Genomic DNA, 26728 nt, shown 5'->3' on the forward strand with positions numbered 1-26728 from the left:
TTGAAGCAGTGAACCAGGGGAATGTCTGTCCACAAAGCAAGGGAACTTAAGCTGCTTCAAGTTCTACAGTCAAGTCTTACAAATTACATGTTCTTATCGAATTCTGAATATTGTAAATTTATTCCAACTCAACAATGTAATTTTATTATCTCAACAATAATTATCACTCTCTACAATTTAATTTCACTCCCGTCAACAATGGGATTTGCTCTCTGCACAGCAACACAGCGTTCGTTATTGCACTCCACAAACGACAATGACAATTTACTTGGACTATTACGAACAACAATGAACTGTTAATCTTAACTAATATTCACAAAGCACTATTTACAACACAGAACTGTCAGTTCTCAGTTCACAGCTCGTTTGTCTTGGCTAGTTCTTCTAGCTCAGTCACTCGCGTTCACAGAATCTCGAACCCAGACCTTCAGAGACGATCCGCTGAACTTCGAACTCAGGTCCCCCAACTGCGGTCCACTGCACTCGAACTCTGGGCTTCAGGCTCCACAGTTACGGACACAACTCAAGTCGCGCTCTGGTCTCGAAGCTGGCTTCACTGCTACACAACTCGCTTACTGTCCAAATCTGCCTGTAACAACACTGGCTTACTGACGGGCTGAATAAAAACTGCTCAAGTTCACTCGCGTTTCTTCTTTTATAACTAAACCATAGTTACGAGAAATTTCTACGGGTGTCCAGAGATAGCTCTCTCGAATTATCTGGATATCTCCACTTCGACGGACTTCTGGACGATTCGGGAGGGTCCGTCCGCCCCTTTCACTCCGCACATAGCAGTTTGCTTCCTTCCTCACTTGGCAAGTAGCAGATGCGCGCAACCTCCCCTCACCGCATTGCTGTAATACACCCCCTCTGCCCTCAGCATGCAGATGCTCCCTGTACCAACGTTTCATCTGCCGTGCGCCCTGTCGGACACACATTCGAACCCCGGTGCAGCTGTCACAATATGTTTAGGTAGTAGATATTTTGTATTCGACAGATAATGGAGAAAAAATGGGAGTATAAGGGTACAGTACATCAGTTATTCATAGATTTCAAAAAGGCATATGATTCACTTAAGAGAGAAGTTTTATATGATATTCTTATTGAATTTGGTATTCCCAAGAAACTAGTTCGATTAATTAAAATGTGTCTCAGTGAAACATACAGCAGAGTTAGTATAGGTCAGTTTCTGTCAGATGCGTTTCCAATTCACTGCGGGCTAAAGCAAGGAGATGCACTATCACCTTTACTTTTTAACTTTGCTCTAGAGTATGACATTAGGAATGTCCGGGATAACAGAGAGGGTTTGGAATTGAACGGGTTACATCAGCTGCTTGTCTATGCGGATGTCGTGAGTATATTAGGAGAAAATCCACAAACGATTAGGGAAAACACTGGAATTTTACTGGAAGCAAGTAAAGAGATAGGTTTGGAAGTAAATCCCGAAAAGACAAAGTATATGATTATGTCTCGTGACCAGAATATTGTACGAAATGGAAATATAAAAATTGGAAATTTATCTTTTGAAGAGGTGGAAAAGTTCAAATATCTGGGAGCAACAGTAACAAATATAAATGATAATCGGGAGGAAATTAAACACAGAATAAATATGGGAATTGCCTGTTATTATTCGGTTGAGAAACTTTTATCATCTAGTCTGCTGTCGAAAAATCTGAAAGTTAGAATTTATAAAACAGTTATATTACCGGTTGTTCTGTATGGTTGTGAAACTTGGACTCTCACTTTGAGAGAGGAACAGAGATTAAGGGCATTTGAGAATAAGGTGCTTAGGAAAATATTTGGGGCTAAGAGGGATGAAGTTACAGGAGAATGGAGAAAGTTACACAACACAGAACTGCACGCATTGTATTCTTCACCTGACATAATTACGAACATTAAATCCAGACGTTTGAGATGGGCAGGGTACAGTATGTAGCACGTATGGGCGAATCCAGAAATGCATATAGAGTGTTAGTTAGGAGGCCGGAGGGAAAAAGACCTTTAGGGAGGCCGAGACGTAGATGGGAAGATAATATTAAAATGGATTTGAGGGAGGTGGGATATGATGATAGAGAATGGATTAATCTTGCTCAGGATAGGGACCAATGGCGGGCTTATGTGAGGGCAGCAATGAACCTCCCAGGTTCCTTGAAAGCCAGTAAGTAAGTAAGTATTATTTCTACTGCTAGATTTCAAAAAGGCATATGACTCGGTTAAGAGGGAAGTATTATATGATATTCTTATTGAATTTGGTATTCCCAAGAAACTAGTTCGATTAATTAAAATGTGTCTCAGTGAAACATACAGCAGAGACCGTATAAGTCAGTTTCTATCTGATGTTTTTCCAATTCACTGCAGGCTAAAGCAGGGAGATGCACTATCACCTTTACTTTTTAACTTCGCTTTAGAATATGCCATTAGGAAAGTTCAGGATAACAGGCAGGGTTTGGAATTGAACGGGTTACATCAGCTTCTTGTCTATGCGGATGACGTAGAAAATCCACAAACGATTAGGGAAAACACGGAAATTTTACTTGAAGCAAGTAAAGCGATCGGTTTGGAAGTAAATCCCGAAAAGACAAAGTATATGATTATGTCTCGTGACCAGAATATTGTACGAAATGGAAATATAAAAATTGGAGATTTATCCTTCGAAGAGGTGGAAAAATTCAAATATCTTGGAGCAACAGTAACAAATATAAATGACACTCGGGAGGAAATTAAACGCAGAATAAATATGGGAAATGCGTGTTATTATTCGGTTGAGAAGCTCTTATCATCCAGTCTGCTGTCCAAAAATCTGAAAGTTAGAATTTATAAAACAGTTATATTACCGGTTGTTCTGTATGGTTGTGAAACTTGGACTCTCACTCTGAGAGAGGAACAGAGATTAAGGGTGTTTGAGAATAAGGTGCTTAGGAAAATATTTGGGGCTAAGAGGGATGAAGTTACAGGAGAATGGAGAAAGTTACACAACGCAGAACTGCACGCATTGTATTCTTCACCTGACATAATTAGGAACATTAAATCCAGACGTTTGAGATGGGCAGGGCATGTAGCATGTATGGGCGAATCCAGAAATGCATATAGAGTGTTAGTTGGGAGACCTTTAGGGAGGCCGAGACGTAGATGGGAGGATAATTGAAATGGATTTGAGGGAGGTGGGATATGATGATAGGGACTGGATTAATCTTGCACAGGATAGGGACCGATGGCGGGCTTATGTGAGGGCGGAAATGAACCTTCGGGTTCCTTAAAAGCATTTGTAAGTAAATGCTAGATTTGAACAATTTTAGTATATTATTGTTGAAAGTATCTTGTCCACAGATTGCCACTTTCTGTATTTGAAATGTGTCTCAAAATTTATCTACATCCAAACATTAATTAGCTGCTGTACAAAATTGGACCTACTTTTTTCTTTCCTGATTAATTCAGTGGTGCTAATAGGAATATAATATTCATTTTTGAAGTATCAACATTTTCATAATAATCTTATAATATCTATATTTTTATTCAGAGACTGCTGCTGAGTTAGCTCTGTGTTACCGCATCTGCCTCCAGACTAGCCGGCCCGGGTTTGATTCCCAACGGAATCAAAAATTGTTGTGTAAAATTTCTACCTCAGAACTAGGAGAGGTGATGGTGCACAACTTCTAATCACTAGATTATGCACCAAAATGCCTGGGTTAAATCCCAAATCTCTCCGCAGTGTATAGTCTGGATCAGCTTACTTCATACCCCATTACTACATATGCTAGTGGATTGTGGTGATTTTCTAGTTTGCAGGTTGAATTTTCTTTTGCCAACTTCGTTTCGAATTTCGATACTGACAAACACTACAAATGGTAGTGATTTTGTAACTAGTATGTTGGCAGCTGAGACAAATATCGATAATATTTTTCGGTGCTCGAGTTCCATGAAATTGAAATTGTACTAGATATCTGAGCCTGTTATTGAAAATTAGTGAAATTTGAACATATTAATAATTAATTAATATCAGTATTAATATTCATACATAATAGTTATTTTATGTGTTGTGTTGTGGTTATAATTCAGTCTAGTAAGTTTTCGGAGTTAGTACTGATAATTTCGTGTGGTCAAACAAAATACATTTTCAGGTTAGGTCTCGTGAGTCAATTGTTTAGTCAAACCAATGAATTTCGTATTGCCAGACAAAATACTTGACATGTTGATCCCTTTCTCGTATAGTTTGCCTACGAAAATATGTTACAAATTATTGAATTATTTAGAATAACCTTCCAGCATAAAGTATGGTAAGTAAATAAGTCATTTAGTACGAAGGATCGTTTAATATCTGGTAACAGTTGGCAACTCTGACAAGACGGCAATATTTGCTGTTTAGGAACTGTTCTTATGTGACCCTCACGATATATGAAGAGAAGGTATATTCACTGTTGGTTGTGATTCATCTGTAGGACAAGGACATTAACCCTGGCACCCTCCTTGACGCTATTCGACAGGAGTGGCTAAGTTCTGGCATCAGATTTCCCCCTTCTCCCTTTCTCATCTTCATCATCATCATCCTTACCCACTCCCTACACTATTCTTACACGAACACTTATACATGCACTCACCCTAGTACACGACATTGTCTCCACAGATACTCATCATGCATAGCGTGGCCTGCCGAAGTGGTGTACAACTTGAAAATGGGTCACAGTCCTGCCATTTGTCTGCAATGTGCGGAACCCGAATCACGCAAGTGAAGTGGGTAGGCATTAGATACACAAATTTTTATTCACAATTACTGTCATTATTCATAATACCAATTGTAAACAATCAGTCAATCTAAATTTCTATCATTTCTATGTGGAACATAGGGCTCTCACAAAGCTCCTCCATCTGACTCTATTTTTGGCGAGTGCCTTAATCTCTCCTCATGTTTTGCCTCTTTGACTTCTGTTGCTATTGTACGTTTCCATGTTATCTTAGTCTACCAATTTCTCGACTTCCTTGTGGGTTCCAGTCAAGTGCTCTCCTGGCTATATCGTTTGGAGGTCATTGAAGTTTATTCCCAGCCATCCCCATTTCATCTGCCGAATTTCCATTTCTGTTGGTCTTTATTTAGTTTTTATCCTCATATTTTTTACTTGTGATTTTGTTGCAGGACCTATTTGCAATATGGTCACTACAGTTGTTCGAAGGCCTCTAGACTCCAGACTCGAAGAACGTGATCTGACACAGCTGTTCTCAGCCTTACCTGTTCCTGCTTTATTACAGCTCTTTGGATCTTTACTTTTAGAAAGAAAGGTTATTCTTATCAGCAACTCTCTCAGGTAATGTAAAAGAGACATTGTTATGTAAGAAATTCAGAGGAATATTAGTCTGTAATATTTGGTGTAACACATTTTCGTTAATACATACAGTATTTATATGTGCAATATACCATGATTTATTTTTAAATGATGACTGTTGACAACTTCCATAAGAGCTGATTATTCTCAGCAGTTAAGCACTTTATTCATTTTTGTCTCACTCTTTTCTCTCTCTACCTTTTCTCCCCTCTCTCCACCTCTCCCTCTTTCTTCACCTTTTTATGTTGTACCTAATGTGATAGGTAATTCATATTAATAAAAATTTATTCATTCATAGTGTTTTACCTTGCACTGCAAACCAAACCGTACCTTCCTCTTTGTCTCAGCATATGATTCATATATATGAAGAGTTCACGGGAAAAACGATGAATGTCACAGTTTTGTTAAGGTTGATGTCATTATCTAATTCAATGGATCACTACGAAATTTAATGTTGTTCTTATGAAAAATGGTAAAAAGGAGAATTATCACCACGAATACAGTAATCTTTTCCTTTATTTTCTATAGAAATAGTACTACATCTTGCAGTTATAGACTCAATTAGATCATTATCTAATCCTTAACAGAAATGTGGCATTCATTGTTTTTCCCGTGAACTCTTCATATCTTAATGTCTGTCATATAATATCTTCTTCTGTCCCAACTCTTCTCCCATTCACCACTCTTTCCAGTGTATCCTTCAGTAAGCAATTTCTTTTCAGCTAGTAACCCAACCAATTTCTTTTCCTCTTCCTGATCAGTTTCGGCATCATTCTTTCTTCACCCATTCTTTCCAACACAACTTTATTTCTTATTCTGTCTCTTCACTTCGTCGTAATATCCATGTTTCTGCTTCATACAATGCCACACTCCACATAAAGCACTTCACTAATGTCGTCCTTAGTCAGGTTAACAACCCTATACTGGCTAGCTCGAAGTCCAGACCTTAACCCAATGGAGCATGTGTGGGTATACTCGGTTGTCATGTAGGCAACAAAATTAGACAACTTGGCTGGCATGAGGGTAGCATTAGTTAATGAAAGGAACAGCAACCATATGCAAGACCAGATACGAACCAAAATCGACAGCATGCTGGAAAGAATGCAAGCAGTGATTACTGCTAATCCCCATTTCAGTTTGGTTGATAGGCTTTCCCCTCTACTCACACTCTTTACCATCCGTGAAGGGGAAGATGCTACTGTCTATCTTACTAACGTTCGACTAATTGACTTTGAACATAGTGAAAATTCTTATTATTGAAAATGTTTACTGTTAATCTATATTTCGAAAATCTATACTAAGCGTTTGTATTTCATTTTATTGTTGTTTATATCAACTGGCACATTAAAAGCCTACTGACAGCAGAAGATAAATGTTTTCTCCACCGCTAGTTGCTACTCTAAGCATACACAACGTGACAATCTGCACTGTGTCACTCCCCCTCCCCCCCCCCCCCCGACTTCATAATACAAACTGACATTCCTTAATTTAATTCATTATCAGTCGAAAATATTGTAAGAACGACACTAAAATATACTCAAACATGTAATTGTCAAACATCTGTGTCACTGTATTTTATATCCACTTATGTACTTTATTTAATATTTTTATTTTCTTGTGTGTATAACTTGGGGGGGTGCAGGTATAAAAAGTAACAACCACCGGTCTGTTACTGACGGACTCAGGGAAAGCAGAAGGGGAAAGAAATGCCTTCGCATCTTCTCAACTTGTATGAAATGTCGTTTAGATGTGGTAATACTCAGATTGAATTGTTCTTACATTTGTTTACTGTAAATGATTTGTTAACTCATGTATTCACTATATTTTCCACTAACTACACAGTGAAACATTATTCAAAAAACTTGTAAAATGTGCATAATTTTGGGTATTAAATTATTGTAAATTCTTTTAACATCAAATAGTGATTAATTGTTTGTTTGTTTAGTGTTAAAAAAACATTATTTTAATGTTCTTATGTAATACTGGTAAATAAAAAATGCAGTTTTATTTTCCTGTAAGATTAATTTCAAAGTTACATGGAAAATTTGAAATGTTGCGCCTTTTTGGAAGGCAGTGTATTATCAACATTAATATAAGATAATATTAATAATAGTAATTATAAAATAAGATCATTTTTCCTTTGGTATTGTGTCTTTTTGCTGAGATTTCTTCTTTTCTTCTGTGATGTAATTCTTTTTTTTTTTTTCTTTATGTAGCCGGCTGTCATCCTGTGTAGAGGCACTACAGTCAATATTATATCCATTTTCATGGCAGCATACACTAATACCAGTCTTACCAACCTCTCTGTTGGATATCTGCTTGTCACCAACACCCTATATTGTTGGTATTCTCAGGGGAAGAGATGCTAATACAGTACCTGGCTCAATTGATGAGGTATTCTAATTTTTTGCATGATGGTGCATTGTTTTGTACTTACCATTGTTGACATGCCATGTAATTTGATCATACCATACAATGAGTGGTTACTATAGAAACCTTGGAAATGATAATGTTGGAAAACAAGCAATTCTGAAATTAATAAATATCAAAACCTAGCCACAAAGAAACCAAGACCTTCTACATTGCAAATCTTGTAATTGTCGCGTGTATTGTGTTGCAGAGTATGATGGTAGATCTGGATGAATCACGAATAGTACAAGGAGTTGGAGATGAAGCAAGCATTTTGCCATCTAGGCTGCGACGTTGCCTGAAAGTGGCTCTTCAGCTTGTTACCAATACTACTCAGCCCTGGGATGCATCACGCAATGTTCTAGTGTCTGAGGCTTTTGTTAGAATGTTCGTGGAGGTGTGCGGACATTACCGTAATCACATTGTCACTCAGCAGGATGGTCTGAAGGTGTTTGAGGTGTGTGAAATATTTAGTTTTCTGGAAATAACAGACTGTGACTTGTATACATTCGTCCATATTCTGTACATTGCGAAATGAAGGTTGGAAAACCTAATGGAGCTAAGTACCCCCTCCCCCTTCAAAAGAGGAAGAGAGTTGAACCTGGCTAACTAAAGGTATGGTCACATGTCGCTACTTTTGCAGTGCAACTTTTGTACTGCAGCTGCAAAAGTTGCGTGTCGTGTTCACACGTAAGCCGAAAGTAATTTGCTGCATTCTACATTTCGTGCTGCGCAACCTGAGTGCTGCAAAAGTTGCAACTGGAGGTTGCGAGTCTGTTCACACACAAGGCGCTACTTTTGCAGCCGCAGTCTTGCTGCAGGTTTCCATCTCCGTGTTGACTTCTCAATATACATTTTGTGGTTATGTTCGCATTATTAAGAAACTCATGCGAAAGCTTCCTTATCTATTATTTGCTTTTCTGTCCTAACTAGTATCCAGAAATTGGCATTATTTTTACTGTAAAGCTTTTGAAAACGCCTATATACTTAAATGATAACCAACAGCATATTCACGTAATCAATGTTGACAACCCTCCTGCTTGAAACTACTCTACGAAAAATTAAAAAAAAAATTAATTATATCGTCAGCAAATATGCTCAGACTGTGTTATGCATTTAGTAACTGTTACAAATAATTTATTTTCATCACATCAAACATTGAAATATATCCAAACAATAAAAATATCATTGGCATATTTGGGTGGCAACACTGGTCGCAACCGCAGCCAAAGTTTCAACAAAACCGATATCAAAAATGCTGCGGCTGCAACCCTGAGAACCCTGTTCACACGTCGCTACTTTTAAGCTGCGCGCAGCATGAAAAAGTAGCAGGCAGCAGGTTCGGCAGCCGCTACTTTTCGGGTTGCACCGTTGTTCACACGTCGCAGTACGAGAGTTGCGCAGTTTGACAGTTTCGAGAGTCTGTGAACTATATTTATTTTCAAAATAAACATGTCTCTATTTTTCAAATTACGCAGTTTTTATTAAATAATGTTGACAAACACTTCACTTCTTGAAATTAAAGATCAGGCAGGGCCATAGTGAGGGGAAACGTCAACAACAGATAAGCAATAATTTCAGTGTCATCTGTTTTGCCACCTACCATATTTTCTGTTTGTGTTGTTAATGGTTTTCATCATGGATTATATCAAAGTAGCTGTCCACACCTGTGGAGTAACGGTTAGCACGTCTAGCCGCAAAACCAGGTGGCCCGGGTTCGATTCCCGGTCGGGGAAAGTTACCTGGTTGAGGTTTTTTACGGGGTTTTCCCTCAACCCAATATGAGCAAATGCTAGGTAACTTTCGGTGCTGGACCCCAGACTCATTTCACCGGCATTATCACCTTCATCTCATTCAGACACTAAATAACCTAAGGTTTTGATAAAGCGTCGTAAAATAACCTACTAAAATAAAAAAAAATCAAAGTAGCTCATTTCGCATTATTGTAGTTGTGTATAAATTTCACTGATGATATTGATGTGTAATAATTTCACGGTTCTCAGAGAAAACATTGGAAAGTTCGCTTGAACTTTTCTATACTGCTTGATTTTTAATGTTTTCTGTCTGTTAAGGGGAATTGGACGTTATCGTATGCAAAGTAATGGTAAGAATAGCCTATCTTCAAGCAGTCATAAATGTAATACTATATATCACAGCTCTTTCATTTTTTAGTGATATATGTATATACATTAAGCTTTAAAATAAAAGAAGAATGGTTAATCTAGTGTAAATCTTACCCTTAAATTAATTTTTTAATTTAAACATATTTTTTATATAAATTCACTACATACCTGTGATTAGGTACACTCTATTCACTTATCCTAGCACACATTGAATTAAAATTTTGGCCACTTACTGCTAACAGATACTAAAACATACCCTACTAAAATTATTAAAATATCTGTAATATTAGGCCTATGGGCATAGGGCTTATACTAATCTTTGTCAATTTTTTTTTTAATTTATTGACGGTGATGATTGCTATAAGCCCTATAGTCATAATATTACAGAAACATGAATAATTTTAGTAGGGTATGTTTTAGTATCTATTAGCAATAAGTGGTCAAATTTTCAATTCAATATGTGCTATAATAAGTGAATAGAGTGTACCTAATCACAGACATGTAGTGAATTTATAAAAAAAAATTGTGCTTAATTAAAAAAATTAATTTAAGGATAAAGATTTACTCTAGAGTAAGCATTCTTTTTCACTTTAAAGCTTAATATGTATACACACATAGTTAACAAAATGAAAGACCTCTGATAAATAGTATTATATTTATGACTGTTTGAAGATAGGCTATTTTTACCATTATTTTGCACGCGATAATGACCAACTCCCCTTAATGTAAATATTGCAGCCATTCAGTTAACATTGACAATTAAGATGCATATAGAAGTATTCACTATGAGTGGAGTCTATTGTATACATAATGCCATGTTTAGTTTCTTATTGTTAAACTTATTTTCATTTGTTTTGTGTTACAGAGGGAGTCATTCATTAAAGCCGTGTCATCACAGAGCACTAGGCTATTCTTAGAATGGTTCACTGAGACAGCTATGTTTTCTGCTTTTATTGAATCTCGTTTGGAAAGTGAATCTGATATTCGGGGTATGAACCAGTAATTTTACTTCTTAAACACTTTTCTGCATTACAGTTTATATGTGTTTTAACACTTTGTTAATTTTTTTTAGGTATGTTTGATCAGCGTTGCATGGAACATTCAGAGGAAATGGAAAACAACACGAAGTTGTTTTTAAGGAATTACAAAGTTCTGAACAAAAAAGTTAAAACATTCGGTAAGAAGTTACGTTTTCTTTTCTTATTTTTTAGTTATGCGAGTGCGATGTCTAGTGCAATGATTATTGGATGTAAAATTGATGTGCACTTGAGGTCCGTTTTTGCAAAACTTGCTAACTGAAAAAACTAAATTTTACAGGAGAGACAAAACACTATAGTAAGCAAGTTTTGCTGTATGTCTCACTTATACCAGAAAGCAAGTTTTGAAAAAACGATCACACTTTGACACACTACAATGAAGAGAAATAACCCAATTTTACTAAGACACTTTGAACATCATGTAGAGGCCTGCCTTATTTAATGAATCCATCAAACTCTCAATTTTGTAGTTAGCAAGTTTTGCGAAAACGGTCCTCAATTATAATATTAAAGTCATTGAATTTTTGTTTATAATTTACATGCTTAACAATCTCTTTTCCTTTCCACTTTTACCGAAAATATTTCTCATCGATTATCCCAAAAATCACATTATCCGAAATGGCTCTGCCCCCTTTATTTTGGATAACCGGGGTTCCACTGCATTCCGAATTTTACATATGAATATATAGAAATTTTACCCTGGGTTAAAAAAAAATAAATTTAAGAAAAGTGACTTAGCATGTTATCATCATCATCATCATCATTATTATTATTATTATCATTATTATTATTATTATTATTATTATTATTATTATTATTATTATTCCATGTATGGTGGGTCCCTATCACCACGGCATGGCATAATTAGGAACTTAAAATCCAGACGTTTGAGATGGGCAGGGCATGTAGCACGTATGGGCGAATCCAGAAATGCATATAGAGTGTTAGTTGGAAGACCGGAGGGAAAAAGACCTTTAGGGAGGCCGAGACGTAGATGGGAGGATAATATTAAAATGGATTTGAGGTAGGTGGGGTATGATGATAGAGACTGGATTAATCTTGCACAGGATAGGGACCGATGGCGGGCTTATGTAAGGGCGGCAATGAACCTTCGGGTTCCTTAAAAGCCATTTGTAAGTAAGTAAGTTATTATTATTATTATTATTATTATTATTATTATTATTATTATTATTATTATTATTATTATTATTATTACTCGGAACTGTAATAATAATTTTTGTTAAATTTGGAAAAGCCTAATATTCATAACAATCATGTTTTCTTTTAATTCAGGAGACCGTTTGAAAGACTGGACACCATTCTCATAGGCTGTTCACGAAGCACATTGCTGCCATTAACTTTCATCTTAGATGCCATTGGAGTTAATAAGCTAAGTGCCATTAATATTTTTCACGAAACTGTAGAAAACTTAGAAACCAATGTGTAAGTCTCATGTTTTAACAACACTTTTTGAAGTATGGATTAGTGACATTCATATAGAAGTTTTTATAAGTATATATAAATACGTGAAATTGTACGAAATGACTTAAGCCATATATGTATTTGAGCTTCCATAGAATTGTAATTTAAACAAAGTACTTTCAATTTTTTATTTTAAAAGGCAAGTATAGTATTTTTAGATAAAGAATTTTAAGTAACATTATGCTGTACATATCACTATGGGAAGAAAGTACGTATTTTCATTGGCATTTATGCTAGTAACGTAATTTGCTGTCTTCTAACATCATATAATTCACAGCTTATTCAGACTTAGTAATTCAAAAGAGGATAATGACTTATTTTCTTTCCTGGAGAATTTAATTTTCTATGAGAAACACCATGACTTGAAGACTTTAAAATTATAAAAAAATTTTAGTTCCTACAAGTGCAGTTATGTTATTTCGATTTTTTTAGAGATGTTATAGTCACATTTTATATTTAAAGCAGAACTTTTGTTTATCTGCGTTATTTCTCAGTTTTGTTTCCTTACATATTTAGAAATGAACATATTTTCAGCTTTAGTTTTATCTTCATTGTTGTTAGAATAAAAGTATATCACTCACTTTTTACCCTAATATGTATAAGAAAGGTAATGTGACAACTATGGCACCACTGCTGAACAAGCAATAATATTTCAGAACAGAACATTTTTTAAGAAAACACTCTCGAATTCCCCCCTTTCCCCATTTGTGCTGCTGGAAGTTGTGCCACAACATATAAAAATTTTGTTTACTGTCACACTATGTATCAAATTTTTCTATCACCACATAATGTCACATAAGTGCATAACCATACAACACCCTTTGACATACTTACATGCACTTCATCAACACTAAACAATACTGCCTTCATTTTGACTGCCACTCTGAGAATATCCTAGAAATTTGATCTTCAACTGGAAATTTTCAGTCCCGCTTCTGATTATGCAAATGTTGTAGAAGTTTCAAGATTGTTCTACTGATCATTTGACAGTGATAGCATAGTTGTGTAGAGTGTTGTTTCGTTTCTACGATTTGCATTTATTAGCAGCATTTCTGATAAAATATTCTTTCACATTAGAGAGAAAACCAACAGTAAATAATTCATATATGTCTAATCAACTGTAATATGACTATTTCGTTTAGTTTATAAATTGTTTCGGACTATATCGTAAAGATTTTCCTTGTTATTCTAGACATTATTTTTAATATATATGAGCATACATTTCTTTTTTTCTGCATTTACGTAATGTATGGCTGGTTTCACCAACCTTCGTTATCATTGTAATGTCTCGTTAAATAATTTAATAATATATGTTAGTCAGTTTTTGTTTTTCACCAAGCATCGTTATTCCTAACGCATATTTAAACATTGTTAATTTATTAGGACCTATTCGTTGTGTTAAAACAGTGACGATGCATTAAGAAGTAAAAAATATGGCGGATGTATTTGATGCTGAAATTCTTTATATATAACTGCAACATAATGGCGAACTTGTTTGTGGTAATAACACTCGGAATAATGATTTTCAAGATTTAAATGATAAAAAAATTTCACAAAAGCTGCAATTACAGAAAGAAGTAGTAAGAATGACTCTAGAAGAAATTGAAGATAGATTAGAATATGACAGATAGGAATCACCCACTTTACGCCTTATCAACAAATTCTTTTCACTATAAGATTTTATATTATGGTAAGTTTTGAAATAGTAATTTTTTTTATATGAACGGGTGTCAAAAGCTATATTGTCTAGATATGTGAATAAAGTATCAGACATACTATCAACTACCTCTGATTGAGGTTGATATGTATATCTATTATCACGCAGTACATCTCACTTGACGATATGTGTCAGAGAAAAAATAATTGTTTGTATGCATCTGAAGTCTGATTAGTGTAATATGTAGCTAATCGGCGATGCATGCAATGGAAGGAGAAAGGAACTTGCTGCCTATCCCATTTTCTCCTGGTCTAGTTGCCTTATAAGTATTGCCATGTTGGTATCACTTGTGAGGTTCAGACCTGTCTTTGGAGAGTTAACTAAACAACATACTATCAACATTACGATCAAAATACATTCATTCAGTAATTTTATAATGTAACTAAATTTACTGGTGTCATTGACACGATAGATTGTGTAGTAATATGGCCAAAAGATTCTGCAATAGAATATCCTATTTTTCATTCAGTGTTCAAATAATTTCATATGCAAAGCTCCACATAAAAGAAATTGTAAATAGATGGCCAGTATCAGTACACGATAGCACAACATGCCAAAGATGTGAGGAGGATATCTTTTGAAATGGGAAGGGCACCAAGAGGTTTACTTTCAAGAGACAATGGATACCTCTTAAAATCCTATTTAATGACATCTCTCTTGAATCCTACTACAAAAGCAGAGCAAAACACATGACAATGTGCTGCATTGTAAGATTTATTTTAACGATTTTTGCAGTTATTGAATTTAAATTCATGGCTAAGCGATTTGATTTTTAAACAAAGATTCAAGACATTAACTGTTCAGATTATTTTTACTTATCTTCTTGTATAGCAATCAGTTATTTCTCTTGAGCCATAACCATAATAGAGTGCTGCAAATACTATTTTTTTCATACTTAACGGTGCTTTATCAAAAGAAAAGTGTCGTAAAAGTTTTGTTATATTTAACATGTAGAATTACCTCTTAAATTTTGATGCTTTGGTCCTCTTCCACCCTGTATAATTGTGGCATCAGTTCTGAAGCTGTCCACCTTATCATCCACAAGATTCTTGTTATATTTTCTTTTGAAGTTACCATTTAACTGCTTCACATTTTTTCTATTTACATTTGGAAAACTATTGAATTCGTTTTCAGATGTTACCCAAGTCTGTTCTTTTTTAACGTTATTTCATCAGTCTTTTTGTTTTTAATTACGGTATGACAACATAGTTAGGAAGAATATCAAGAAATGAGAACATTTTAATGTTTTTAAAATTACTGTCTCTTACCCGTTTGTTTATCATCATTTCCTCATGTCAAACAAAACAAAGTTGGCTGTGATTATATGTAACCAATCAAATTCGCAATTTTAAAAGTAATTTTGTATGAGAAAAATAACGTATAAGATACAAGTACAAAATCCACATGTTAGTAAACGAATGTTAATATTAAAGAAATGAGACTTGGTGAAACGGCCAAATTTTAAAGATCTCGTTAAAATTAAATGACCCATTTGTTGACAAGTCGGTTTGTGTTGATTTAAAGAAGCTTGATGAAACTGGCCATTACACAATAATAGTTTTTAGTTTTTTATTTTATTTCTATACAGTTAATAATCTTTCAACATATTTATTTTTCTTTGAAATTACATATTTGCACTTAAAGTGAATGTATATTAACCATTTAATTTTGCCGAATGTCATATATTTTGTCACTATCATCAGCTTTACAATTTAGTTTTACTTAAGTTGTTCCTTATCCAAGAATTTGAAATTGTTAGTTTTGTTAAGAGTCTAAAATAAGCATTCTGCATCCATGGAGAGAATGTATAGTTTGCTCTCTGAACACTGTACTAAAAACAGAGGAAAAATAATTGTGAAGCTCTCATCGTATCACTATTTTCCTTCGTGAAATGTTTTCTCAGAATGTTACTGCTATAGCATGCATTTGAGCAACATAAAATGTGTACTTTAAGATCGTTACATATCATTTTTATAGGCATGTATTTTGAGATAGTTTATTGTAATGTCACTGCTCCAAACTTCACAAACTATTAAATGTAAACATATCGAATCTATTGAATGGACGGCCTTGATTTTAATATTGTGTTAATTTCTTCCGTGCAAACCCAATGCCATTAAAAAGTAGCAAACTTCCATAATAGAAATAAATATCTTTCATCTTTATAGAGACTTTATCAACGAAATTCAGGTCAATTGAAGTTAAGCATAGAGATATTCAGGGTATTAGTTTTTTGTGTGTGTATATATATTAATTTTCTTAATTGAAATATTGTTTTTGAAGCATTCCAACGAGATTTTTTAAATGACACATTATCACCAAATGTAGATCATTGTAGTTGTGATGATCCAGTTTTTTGTATTTGACATCCACTTCTGTGGTTTGTAGTATTTTTGTTCCTGTGTTACACACGTGTTCAGTGTCTTAAAATATTTATAAAAAATCACAATGTAGCTTATTTATAAAATTCTGTAATATTGTTTGTTAATTTTGTTGTGTTGTTAAAATGTGGATTGTCTATGACAGTGTTAAGACTGATATTAATTACGTTTCTGAAATTATTCTTTTCTGGCTGTTTATTATCATTATTATTCCCCCCCCCCTCCTCGCTTACGACTGTTGATCATGTAAAACAATCTCTTCTACTTTCAGAAATGTCATTCGTTTAACACTCAAATCTCTTGCGAAGTTGCGAGATTTGAAGTATCATTCAGGTTTTTCTTCCTACTCTTTCCCCATCTTTATCATCATTTATATTATTGCCAACTACAAATACCTTGTAATATAATTTCAATTAAAATTTAATAATCATGCATGTTAATATAAATACTATGAAAATATGAGCACAGCACTTCAGTGTGTTGTAATAGTATAGTATTGAATAAAATTCAAATACTCTTCTATTTTAATTTGGGAAGAGAAATGCTGAAATACCGACAGAGTTTAATTTATCTCGTAAATGGCAGGATATGTGGTACGCTAGGCATGAAGAAATTTTGTACATGCCCACCTACCTAATGTTCCCTACATGCTTTCAGAGTTAGTAACATGTGATAATAATATTAAGCATTCGGGATGAATTAATTTGTTCAATTTGTTTTACATCCGTCTTACCTTCCGCAAGGTTGTTTTCCCCCTATACAGGGTGATTCACGAAATTCTCCCTCGGTTTATGGAGGTGATTCGTGAGGTTATTTGGAACAAAAAATGTAAATTAATTAATGGGATCACATTTATAATTACGAAGTTACAGTAATTTGAAAATGTCAGAAAAAACTTTTTTTTCAGGATTTCACTAACAAAAATGCTAAAAAAAATTGTTTATGTATCAGTCTCTTTCATTTGGAGTGGATTTAAATCACATTTTGAAAATGCTTCTCTGAATCTCAAGGCAACAGTCAGCATGGGTGTGAACCGCACATGTAGCATTTTGCAGCTTCACACGTTAGTTCTTTATTGTCGCCACGGAATCCAGAATGCATTGAAGCAACTCTTCGCATGTTTGTATCTTAACTTAATACACAATGTCTTTCATACACCCCCAGATGCAGTCATCTAACAAACATGCGTAGCACTCCATTCACTATGACACATTTCTAAAATATGTGGTAATTCCTTAATTATAAATGATTCCATTAATTTATTTACATTTTTTGTTCATATCTTTGAAAAATATTGGAGTGCAAGAGGTCAAATGACTTTATTGTCAAACGCTTGGCATTAGAAAACATCAACAACAACATTTTTTGTTCGAAATAACCTCAGGAAAACTTCGTGAATCGTCCTGTATATAGCTGACTCCGATAATTCACGTGCAGATAATTCACTTTGCGGATATTTCGCGATCTTTTTGGGGCGGGTGGAGAGAGAAGTAATGTCATTTCCGTTTTTATTCAATTTAAACTCTCTCCCTCTCTCTTGAGGGGCCGGGTAGCTCAGTTGGTAGAGCAGCTGGCTATGGACTGCAAGGTCCGGGGTTCGATCCCAGGTGGTGACAGGATTTTTTCTCGTTGCCAAACTTTTAGAACGGCCCCGAGGTTCACTCAGCCTCCTATAAAATTGAGTACCGGGTCTTTCCCTGGGGTAAAAGGTGGTCAGAGCATGGTGCCGACCACACCACCTCATTCTAGTGCTGAGGTCATGGAAAGCATGGGGCTCTACCTCCATGTCCCCCAAGTGCCTTCATGGCATGTTACGGGGATACCTTTACCTTTTTTTTTTTTTTTTTACCCTCTTGAGAAATTTGGGATCTAAAATCAGAAAAAGTGAACAAACCATCCTCTAAGAAAGAAACAAAAAAGATGACAGTTTATTTTTGTTAAACTAGTGTATTATGATATTTTGTAAATGTTATGTTTCTAAATGTTTCACATTTTGCACTTGATTTTGAAGTATATTTGAGTAATTAAACCTGTCAGAGTAACTTTTACTGGACTTTAAATAATAATAACAATAATAATAATAATAATAATAATAATAAATATTGCGAATAATTCGCGATTTTCGATATTTCGCGGAAGTTCGTGCATTAATTACCGCGAATTATCGGGAGTAGACTATATATAAAACAGTTGCTTACAAGTATACAAGTTAAACTTCTGATATAGCAGAAAAATATACGCATCTGTCCTTTCTTTTCCTTTTCGTTCTGCTTGTTTTTCTTTTTTTTTTTTTTTTTTTTTTTTTTAACTTTTCTGCCTTTTCTATTTCATCTCTTTCTGTCCTTTTTTCCTAATTAGCTTTAACCATTACAGGCTGAATATGACAGATACAGAGTGCTTCTAGTCAAACATTGACATTAGCATATAGCAGTCTTCATCTAAATTTAATATTCTTTTTGTCGACCGGCTGCAGAAATACATACTTTGGATGTCACCATTCAGAAATTGTTGATTGATGGCGATTTTTCTGATACAGTTTTATGCAGAAATACAACTCTTGGCATTATGTGGCTGCACCATTTGATAATGCGTGAATATACAAGGTGGATGGTAACCTCTGCACCAACACGGCTGCAGCAATAACTCTAAACAAGCGTGGCCTGCACTCCTTACCTTCTCCTCCCCCTCTGCTGTTCTCAGTCGGTACCACTTGATGTGCTCTGCGTTGCAAGATGTATTTAAACGATTTTCGCTATTATTCAATTTCATTTCATGGCTAAACAGTTTAATTAAAAAAAAAAATTCAAGACATAAAAGGTAAGCATTCACTACATTGTATCGCACTCCTCATACGAATCGCACGCAACGGATATTTTAAGTGCAGTGCGTTCACTGTAACAGCTCCACCTCATCGCCTCATCGGATTCCCCTATCAGCTGTTTAAAACATGACGTCATACAATATTGACATTGCTGAAAACGGAGGAGTTTGAGGTTAGGTCTATTACTTATGATTGTTAGCGAATAAGAATTTGTAATTGCTTCATGCGTCTTAATTGAAGAGGAAGAAACGAAAGAAATATTGGTTACATAATATATATGTAAGAAATGACTTGATTACTGTAATGGGAACGCCTCAAATTATATAATTCTTCGCAATTTTCTACAAGCGGAATAAGTTTTCCGTCTGCTATTTTGGCGCGACACTGAACATGGCACAACATAATAGTAACAGTTGACCAATTAAAATTGATTTATTAAAGGAGGGCATGATCGCACGCATCGGAAAAGTTGCTCATCCGAGAAACGTGGACAGATTTGCTGAGAGGCGATGCGTGCGATACGATGTAGTGAACGAGGTTACATAACAATTATAGCAAAGATAGTCTTTTTTCCGATTCGTCCGATGAGTGCGATACGATGTAGTGAACACGGTTACATAACAATTACAGCAAAGATAGAGTTTTTCTGATCCGTGCGATTCGTCCGATGAGTGTGATACAATGTAGTGAACGCGGTTACATAACAATTACAGCAAAGATAGTCTTTTTCTGATCTGTGTGATTCGTCCGATGAGTGCAATACGATGTAGTGAACGCTTACCCTAACTGTACAGATTATTTTTACCTGTCTGCTTGTATAGAAATCAGCCATTTCTCTCGAACCATTAACACAATAGAGTGCTGCAAACATTGGGCAAAGACCATTTTTTTTCCTGCTTAACAGTGCTTCATCGAAGGAAAAGTGTAATAAAAGTTTTGTTACATTTAACATGTAGAATCACTTCTTAAATTTTGGTGCAGACATTAACTTCCACCCTGTATATGTAGAGCTCGAATGAATTAAATTGAAGGACTCAAAGAACCACGTTATTCATTTACGTATTTCCTTTTGTATCCTTTATATTATGAACAATCTATTAATAACAAAAATTTGCTTTATGTTGTAAAATCTAAATAAAGCTTTGAATGCGTACAAAATTGAATGCTGTAAGTACTACATTTTTGTTATAAATGAGCTACGTTGTGGTTACTATGTAATACTGTTTTAATGCATTAAATCTGCCCTATGTAATCATAATGTTATTTATGACTTTTGTATGTTTATGAGTGGTATTTCAATATCTTCTTTTTTTATATAATGGTACAGATGATATAGTTCCCTAACAACTCATAATATAGGCCTATGCACATTAAATATTGTCACGCACATTGCTACTGCCACTGTAAAGGCAACTGTCTTGTTATATTTCCTGAACAGTATCATAGACTTGGATAAATTTTATTTGCAATTCCCGTTCATTTGTCTGAGGTACTAATTATACAGAAGTGAAATATTCTTAGTACTGAACGTCTTGTGATAAATTTCATCAGCATTGTACTAGTAATTTTATTCTCTGAAGTGAATGCTCATTTAAGAAACAGGATAAGCTATTAGTACATTATGCAACGAGCCTATAATGAAGATAATTAAGAAGTGAGTATGGATATTTATGAAACGAGCGCAAGCGAGTGTCATAATTTTCATACGAGCTTCTTAATTACCATTATAGGCGAGTTTCATACGACTTTTTATGCTCGACCATATTTCTAACTTGATATTATTAATTTTAATTGTATCTGACCTTCAGCAATGTTCCGTATGTTGTGAGATGTGCGCAGACGCGAAAGTATTGATTTTTTCCGAGGAACAGATGTCCACATTGACCTTGCTAGGCCATAAGAACCTACAGAGATAACATTGAAATTAAATTAGACATTGAAAAACGAGATGACAAATTGAATTTATTTCAATATTATTTACAATTAACGCTAATTATTATAGTAACAGAACATAACCTTCTGCGACAGTATTGGATTTCCAGCCTCCGTGACTTTTCGCTCATTCTCTTTCGATTGCATATCCGAGAATAATCGATACTTGCTGTTTTATAATGGTAGAAAGCTGACCTGTCATTGGCTGAACAGTTGTAACCTGAGTCGTCATTGGCTGAAAGACCTGACCTTTAATGAGTAGGTATACTTTAATGACATGCATTAAAGGTCTGCTACCAGGTGTATAATTACTAAGTTTCGGCATGGTCGAGCATAAAAATTTTAATATAACTTAAAGTGATATTCAAAATCATATATTAACAAATTAATGTTTAGAATACTTTTAGGTATTCCACCATGTGCTGGAACATTTCAGAACTGCATGCAGGTTCCATCTTCAGGCAGTATAGTGAAGCAGTGTTTCCACTTGTAACTACACAGCATGGATGAATAATAGGATGAAAAACTTATTGACTTTGTCATTTCAAACCTAGAGATGCTAAGTAGAAATTGATCTTGCTGCCACCTGTTTTTCTAAGGACAATCAATTACTTCATGCATCTAGCAGCACATCAAGTGGCAGAAAGATTAACTATTTACTCCATGTATCCAGCAGCACACCAGGTGGCGAAAAGTTTAACTACAGTAAAACCTCGGTAAGACGCGCCCGCTTATTACACTATCCCGTGTAATATGCTTTTTTTTTGTCCGGTCCCTGCACATTTCATATGTAACGCCTTTATAAAATACCCCGTTTGTTGCGGTAAAGTCCCACATAATACTCAGTTTTTGTGGAATATTTTCGATGTAATTTTCAGCAATGTACTGTAACAGCAATGAAACATCTTGGTCACTGAACTCACTGGTGCCATTAACCTCAAAAGTATTGATATTCGACCCTTTACCTGCACATTTAACGTTCATACTTCATACCTTAGTATACCCCACCCTCTTGTTACGCTCTCTTATTCGACTCCTTACCTGTGCGCTTAAAGCCTACATACAGTTACAATACCTCACTCTCTTGCTAACCCTTTCTCTCAAACAGCATTCCTCACTCGACCGTAATAAAATTCTGGAAATTTTTGCTGGGCAGTTTGTTGTCCTTTAATGTATTGAAGTGCGTGTGAATGTCATTACAATGAGTGTTAAACGAAAAGCTCTTTCTGTGTCGGAAAAATTGGAAATCTTACGAAAGTACAATGAGAACAGTACTCTTACTCAGAAACAACTGTCTGATTCATTAGGAATCCCATCATCAACATTAAGAACGATAATAAAAAGTCGCGACTCAATCACTACAGTTGCGATGTCGTTGGGAAGATATAATCGCAGGAAACTGAAGTGTGGTAAACATGAGGACTTGGAGAACACGCACACGGCAAACAACTACTGTATAAATGACTTTTTTTCCGAAAGAATTAAGTACAGTACATATTGTAAATGTCTTTGACGTACAGTACAGTAATTGCATAATGAAGTAATACTATATTACCTTTCATGGATCATGTATTTCAATAAAGAAAAATGCTAATAGATACTGTATATAAATCAAAATTAGTATACCCGCCTAATACGCGGTTTATACCTGGTCCCTTGAACAATGTCTTATCAGGGTTTTACTGTATGTTCATAAAATATATTCCTCCTCCCCTCCATTCTGAAACCAACTAATTTAAAATAAAACATTAAAATATTTGTTCCTCACATCATCTTCCACTGAAAATTCTTAAAGGGAAAACCTCTCGAAATATGTCTTTATGCAAAATAAAGTTAGCTTCATTCAAACGTAAAAACCATGATCAGCAAAGACCCATTTTTACTTTCTGAATATGACAAATCAGTAAAAAGATACAATTACATGGATACAATTACATGAAGTTCCATGGTCTGCTTATAATATTGGTCAGATAACCTCCAAAGACATACGTCTTCAATAAATTCAATTGTTTTCTCATTTGTCCACAGCTACTAGTCACAATCACACTTGAAAACATGTACCACCAATCAAAGAGTTGCACATGGACGCATTTGTCTCCCGGTCTGAGAACAGGAGCCTTACATAACCTTGTGTCTGTCCCTTGCACACCCATTTTACGCAAGACTCTTCCCTTGCATACTATTGCCTCTATACAAGCAACCAACGCAAGTCTTTTTTGCATGCTTAGTTGTTGCATAAGTGGAAATGCTGCTTAAGATTTGAAGGTTTGCCTGCTCTGTTAGACCTGTTATGCTGCTTGTTAGCAAAAAAGGAAAGAGCTACAGTGCATTTTTTTACAGTAATACCAATAGTTGCATTTCAGAAAAATTTTATTCATAGTGAGATAGATTTAATAACACTTTATGACTTTGTGATTCTATCACTTCTGTTCATAAGACTAATTTTTATACCATTAAATTTAGAAAGAATTTTTATAATAAGAAAAATTGTCTAAATGTCTAAGAGCCCATGACTAGGAGTATTTAAGAGTCACATTGCATTTAAAATTCAAAGTAGTTGATAATTGCGATGTATTTTCTTTGTGACTGTTGGCTGATTGTTGTAAATGAAAACTAGCCATCTTCTTGAACACCACTAGCTATCAATCTCACGACTAATAGAAGACACACAACTCAAACCCACATGTACTGTCATCCAGGGTTTTATCTGTAGCAATAGAACTAAATACTAACATTTTGGTATTTGTTTGTGTAGCTTTATTTGAACGATCTTTAAGATTGACTACCAAGTAGGACGATAAATACTTCATATCTCATAGTGAGATTTTTTAGATTATTCATATACCATATCAAAGAATAGTAAATTTTCATTTATAACCATGAATAAATCTAAAACTGTCTTGTAAAACTTTTAGAATAGTGTAGTAAATTTTTAATTTGTGTTGTAAATGCAGAATTGAGGAACGAAAATCTGTATTATAGTAGAGTTTCGATTATCATCACCAATTCGTGTCTGAAAATTCTTAAGTCATCGAATTGAACAAACACTATAATACTGAAAACAGTTACTGTTAATTATATCAATTGAGATTTTTCTCAATTCAAACCTCAGTCATGTGATTCAGAACATTAGATAGTAGGGGAGAAGTGGGTACAGTGAGACAGGGAGAACAGTGAGACATTTTTTATTAGATGGTAAATTTTGATGTTGAAATGTTTGTAACAATGGAGTTGTATGTTGCATGAGTAAAGTAACAGTATTTTCTTACTCAATTTGATCCTAATCATAAAGGTGAGTGATGAAAAAATAATTCGTAATTTTTCACTCTAGAAGTAAAATTTTGGCTTGTGTTTAATGAAGGTTATATTGGATATACAAATTAAATAGAAATATGAATGTTTTGTTACCTAATACTATGGTATTTGAGATTGAGTTTGGCAAAGTTTCGTCTTTCTTGTTTTGATTTTGAAGTGATTGTGCCATTTTTAAACGAACTATGCGTAAAGGGAACAGTGAGACATGCCATTGAAGGGTATACTGAGATGATTCACTGTTTCCATTTACCAATGATTTGCAAAAATAAACTAACATTAAAAATGAACATACTAGTAACCAATTTAGGAACTATAGCTTAAAATAATGGATACATTATATTTTAATGGTTTCTTAAATAAAAAATTATTCACAAAATTTAAAAAAAAATATTAAAAAATAATAAAGAATTAAATTAAATTCTTATAATTATAAGCTGTTGTCACCAAAAATTCATTGTATTTTTTAGCAGAAGTTTGAAAAGTCATGGAAAATTCACTTTTCCAAATGTTCCAGATGTTTCAATGGTTTCGAAGTCAGACATAAAAATAATTCTAAATAAGTCTACAGAACATGGCAAGATAAAGAGACAGCAAGCTTTCTTTTCTTTTGAAATAAATGTAAATCATTTCAATGTCCGTTAATAGACACTGGTGTCTCACTGTACCCTCCTGAATGGGAACAGTGAGACATTTGCATTTTTTTGACAAACATGCATTGTATATTATGTCCTTTATCTATTAACATTTCTGTTTATGTATTATTGTACTCCATGTTTTAATGTATATTTCTGTTGCACTTGATTTTAAAAATACTTGAAATTTCACTTGCATACATATGTCTTAATATTTTGTGTCTCACTGTACCCACTACTCCCCTATATGAAAATGTGACTCGCAATGCTTGAGTTCATACAACTGTTAAGTCATCCAGCAGGATTGTATCAGCACCTGTTTGATCCAACAAAAACAACAGTTAGTAGAATTTCACTGATGACTAAATTTAATAATAGTAAATAGCAAATGTCTGTTAGAAAATATGATAATCGAGGACAGTGATGATAACTGAAGTTTTACAGTATTGGAATACATGGAAAGTATTGGGCTCTGAGCAGGATATTAACAGTGTTGAAAGAGGTAGAATTTCGTACATATAGATATTATTACCATAATATTTACTTATACTTTTTAGGGAGTTTTGTAAGAAAGAAGTGTTGAAATTGTATATTGTAGGATACTGTAAGTTACACGAAGAGATATGCATAATTAATTTTTACATACATTTAGATTTCACACTAGAAACCAAATTTATGCACGACAAATTTTTCATAAGTTAAGTAATCCTGTGGCATTGTGAACATTTCCTTCATGCTTATTGAGTTGTAAAGGTATGTAAACCATCTCGTGAAGTAATCTGTTCCAGCATTACAAGTTTCCTTACTGTAAGATCAAATTTGTAACGTAAGTAATTGGGTAAAAAAAACATCTTTAGTAAATAATTTAAGGGGAGAGGATGGTATTTTTTTGGTGAAAAATAAGTAAATTAAAAAAAAAAATTCTCTAAAATACTCTGTGATATGTGTGGAATGCATAGCATAACATTTTGTGGGTATTTGTGCCCTTATCGGATGTTGAGTCGCCATTTTTAAACTTCCTGCATTATGGATTTTTAAATCACTCGCCCACTTTTATTGTTGTTTCCGGTAAATTAAATTTTCAAATTTTTTTTTCTTTAAAATACCCTTTGATATGTGTGGAATGCATTGCATAACATTTTGTGGGTATTTGTGCCCTTATCGGATGTTGAGACGTCATTTTTAAACTTCCTGCGCTATGGATTTTTAAATAATACACCCGCTTTTATCGGTTTCCAGTAACTTCATTTTTTTTTGCTACATTGCCAGATAAAAATAGATATAATTTCTGAACTATTAAAGATACATGCATGAAATTTAGAACACACATTCTTTAGACTATTAAGAAACTTTTCTCTGTAACAGAATTTTGTTAATTGATTTCATTTAAAAAATACGTCTGTTTGTTTGTAAGAAAGGAAATCAGAAAATTGTTATTAAATTTTAATTGTTTATTTTACAAACGTAGGGACTAATATCAAAATTCTGTTACAGCCAGTTTGTAGAACATGCTTTTGCAAATACATTGCAAAAATCTGTTTGAATCTATCTTTAAAAACACTTT

The 26728-nt window shown here is 34.3% G+C and overlaps 1 protein-coding gene across 1 annotated transcript in view; it reads left to right on the forward strand.

The window, feature by feature from the left end:
* The window catches only part of LOC138702003 (uncharacterized), a 65660-nt gene extending 52487 nt beyond the window's left edge, over positions 1–13173 (forward strand). Inside the window, exons 8-13 of the mRNA XM_069829470.1 lie at positions 5129–5297; positions 7532–7709; positions 7936–8181; positions 10713–10836; positions 10920–11024; positions 12178–13173. Of these exons, the coding sequence (XP_069685571.1) occupies positions 5129–5297; positions 7532–7709; positions 7936–8181; positions 10713–10836; positions 10920–11024; positions 12178–12212 (857 nt within the window). The 3' untranslated portion in view covers positions 12213–13173. The remainder of the gene's footprint in view (positions 1–5128; positions 5298–7531; positions 7710–7935; positions 8182–10712; positions 10837–10919; positions 11025–12177) is intronic.
* The last annotated feature ends 13555 nt before the right edge of the window (positions 13174–26728 follow it).

This window comes from Periplaneta americana, chromosome 6 (genome assembly GCF_040183065.1).
Source record: "Periplaneta americana isolate PAMFEO1 chromosome 6, P.americana_PAMFEO1_priV1, whole genome shotgun sequence".
Lineage (NCBI taxonomy): Eukaryota > Metazoa > Arthropoda > Insecta > Blattodea > Blattidae > Periplaneta > Periplaneta americana.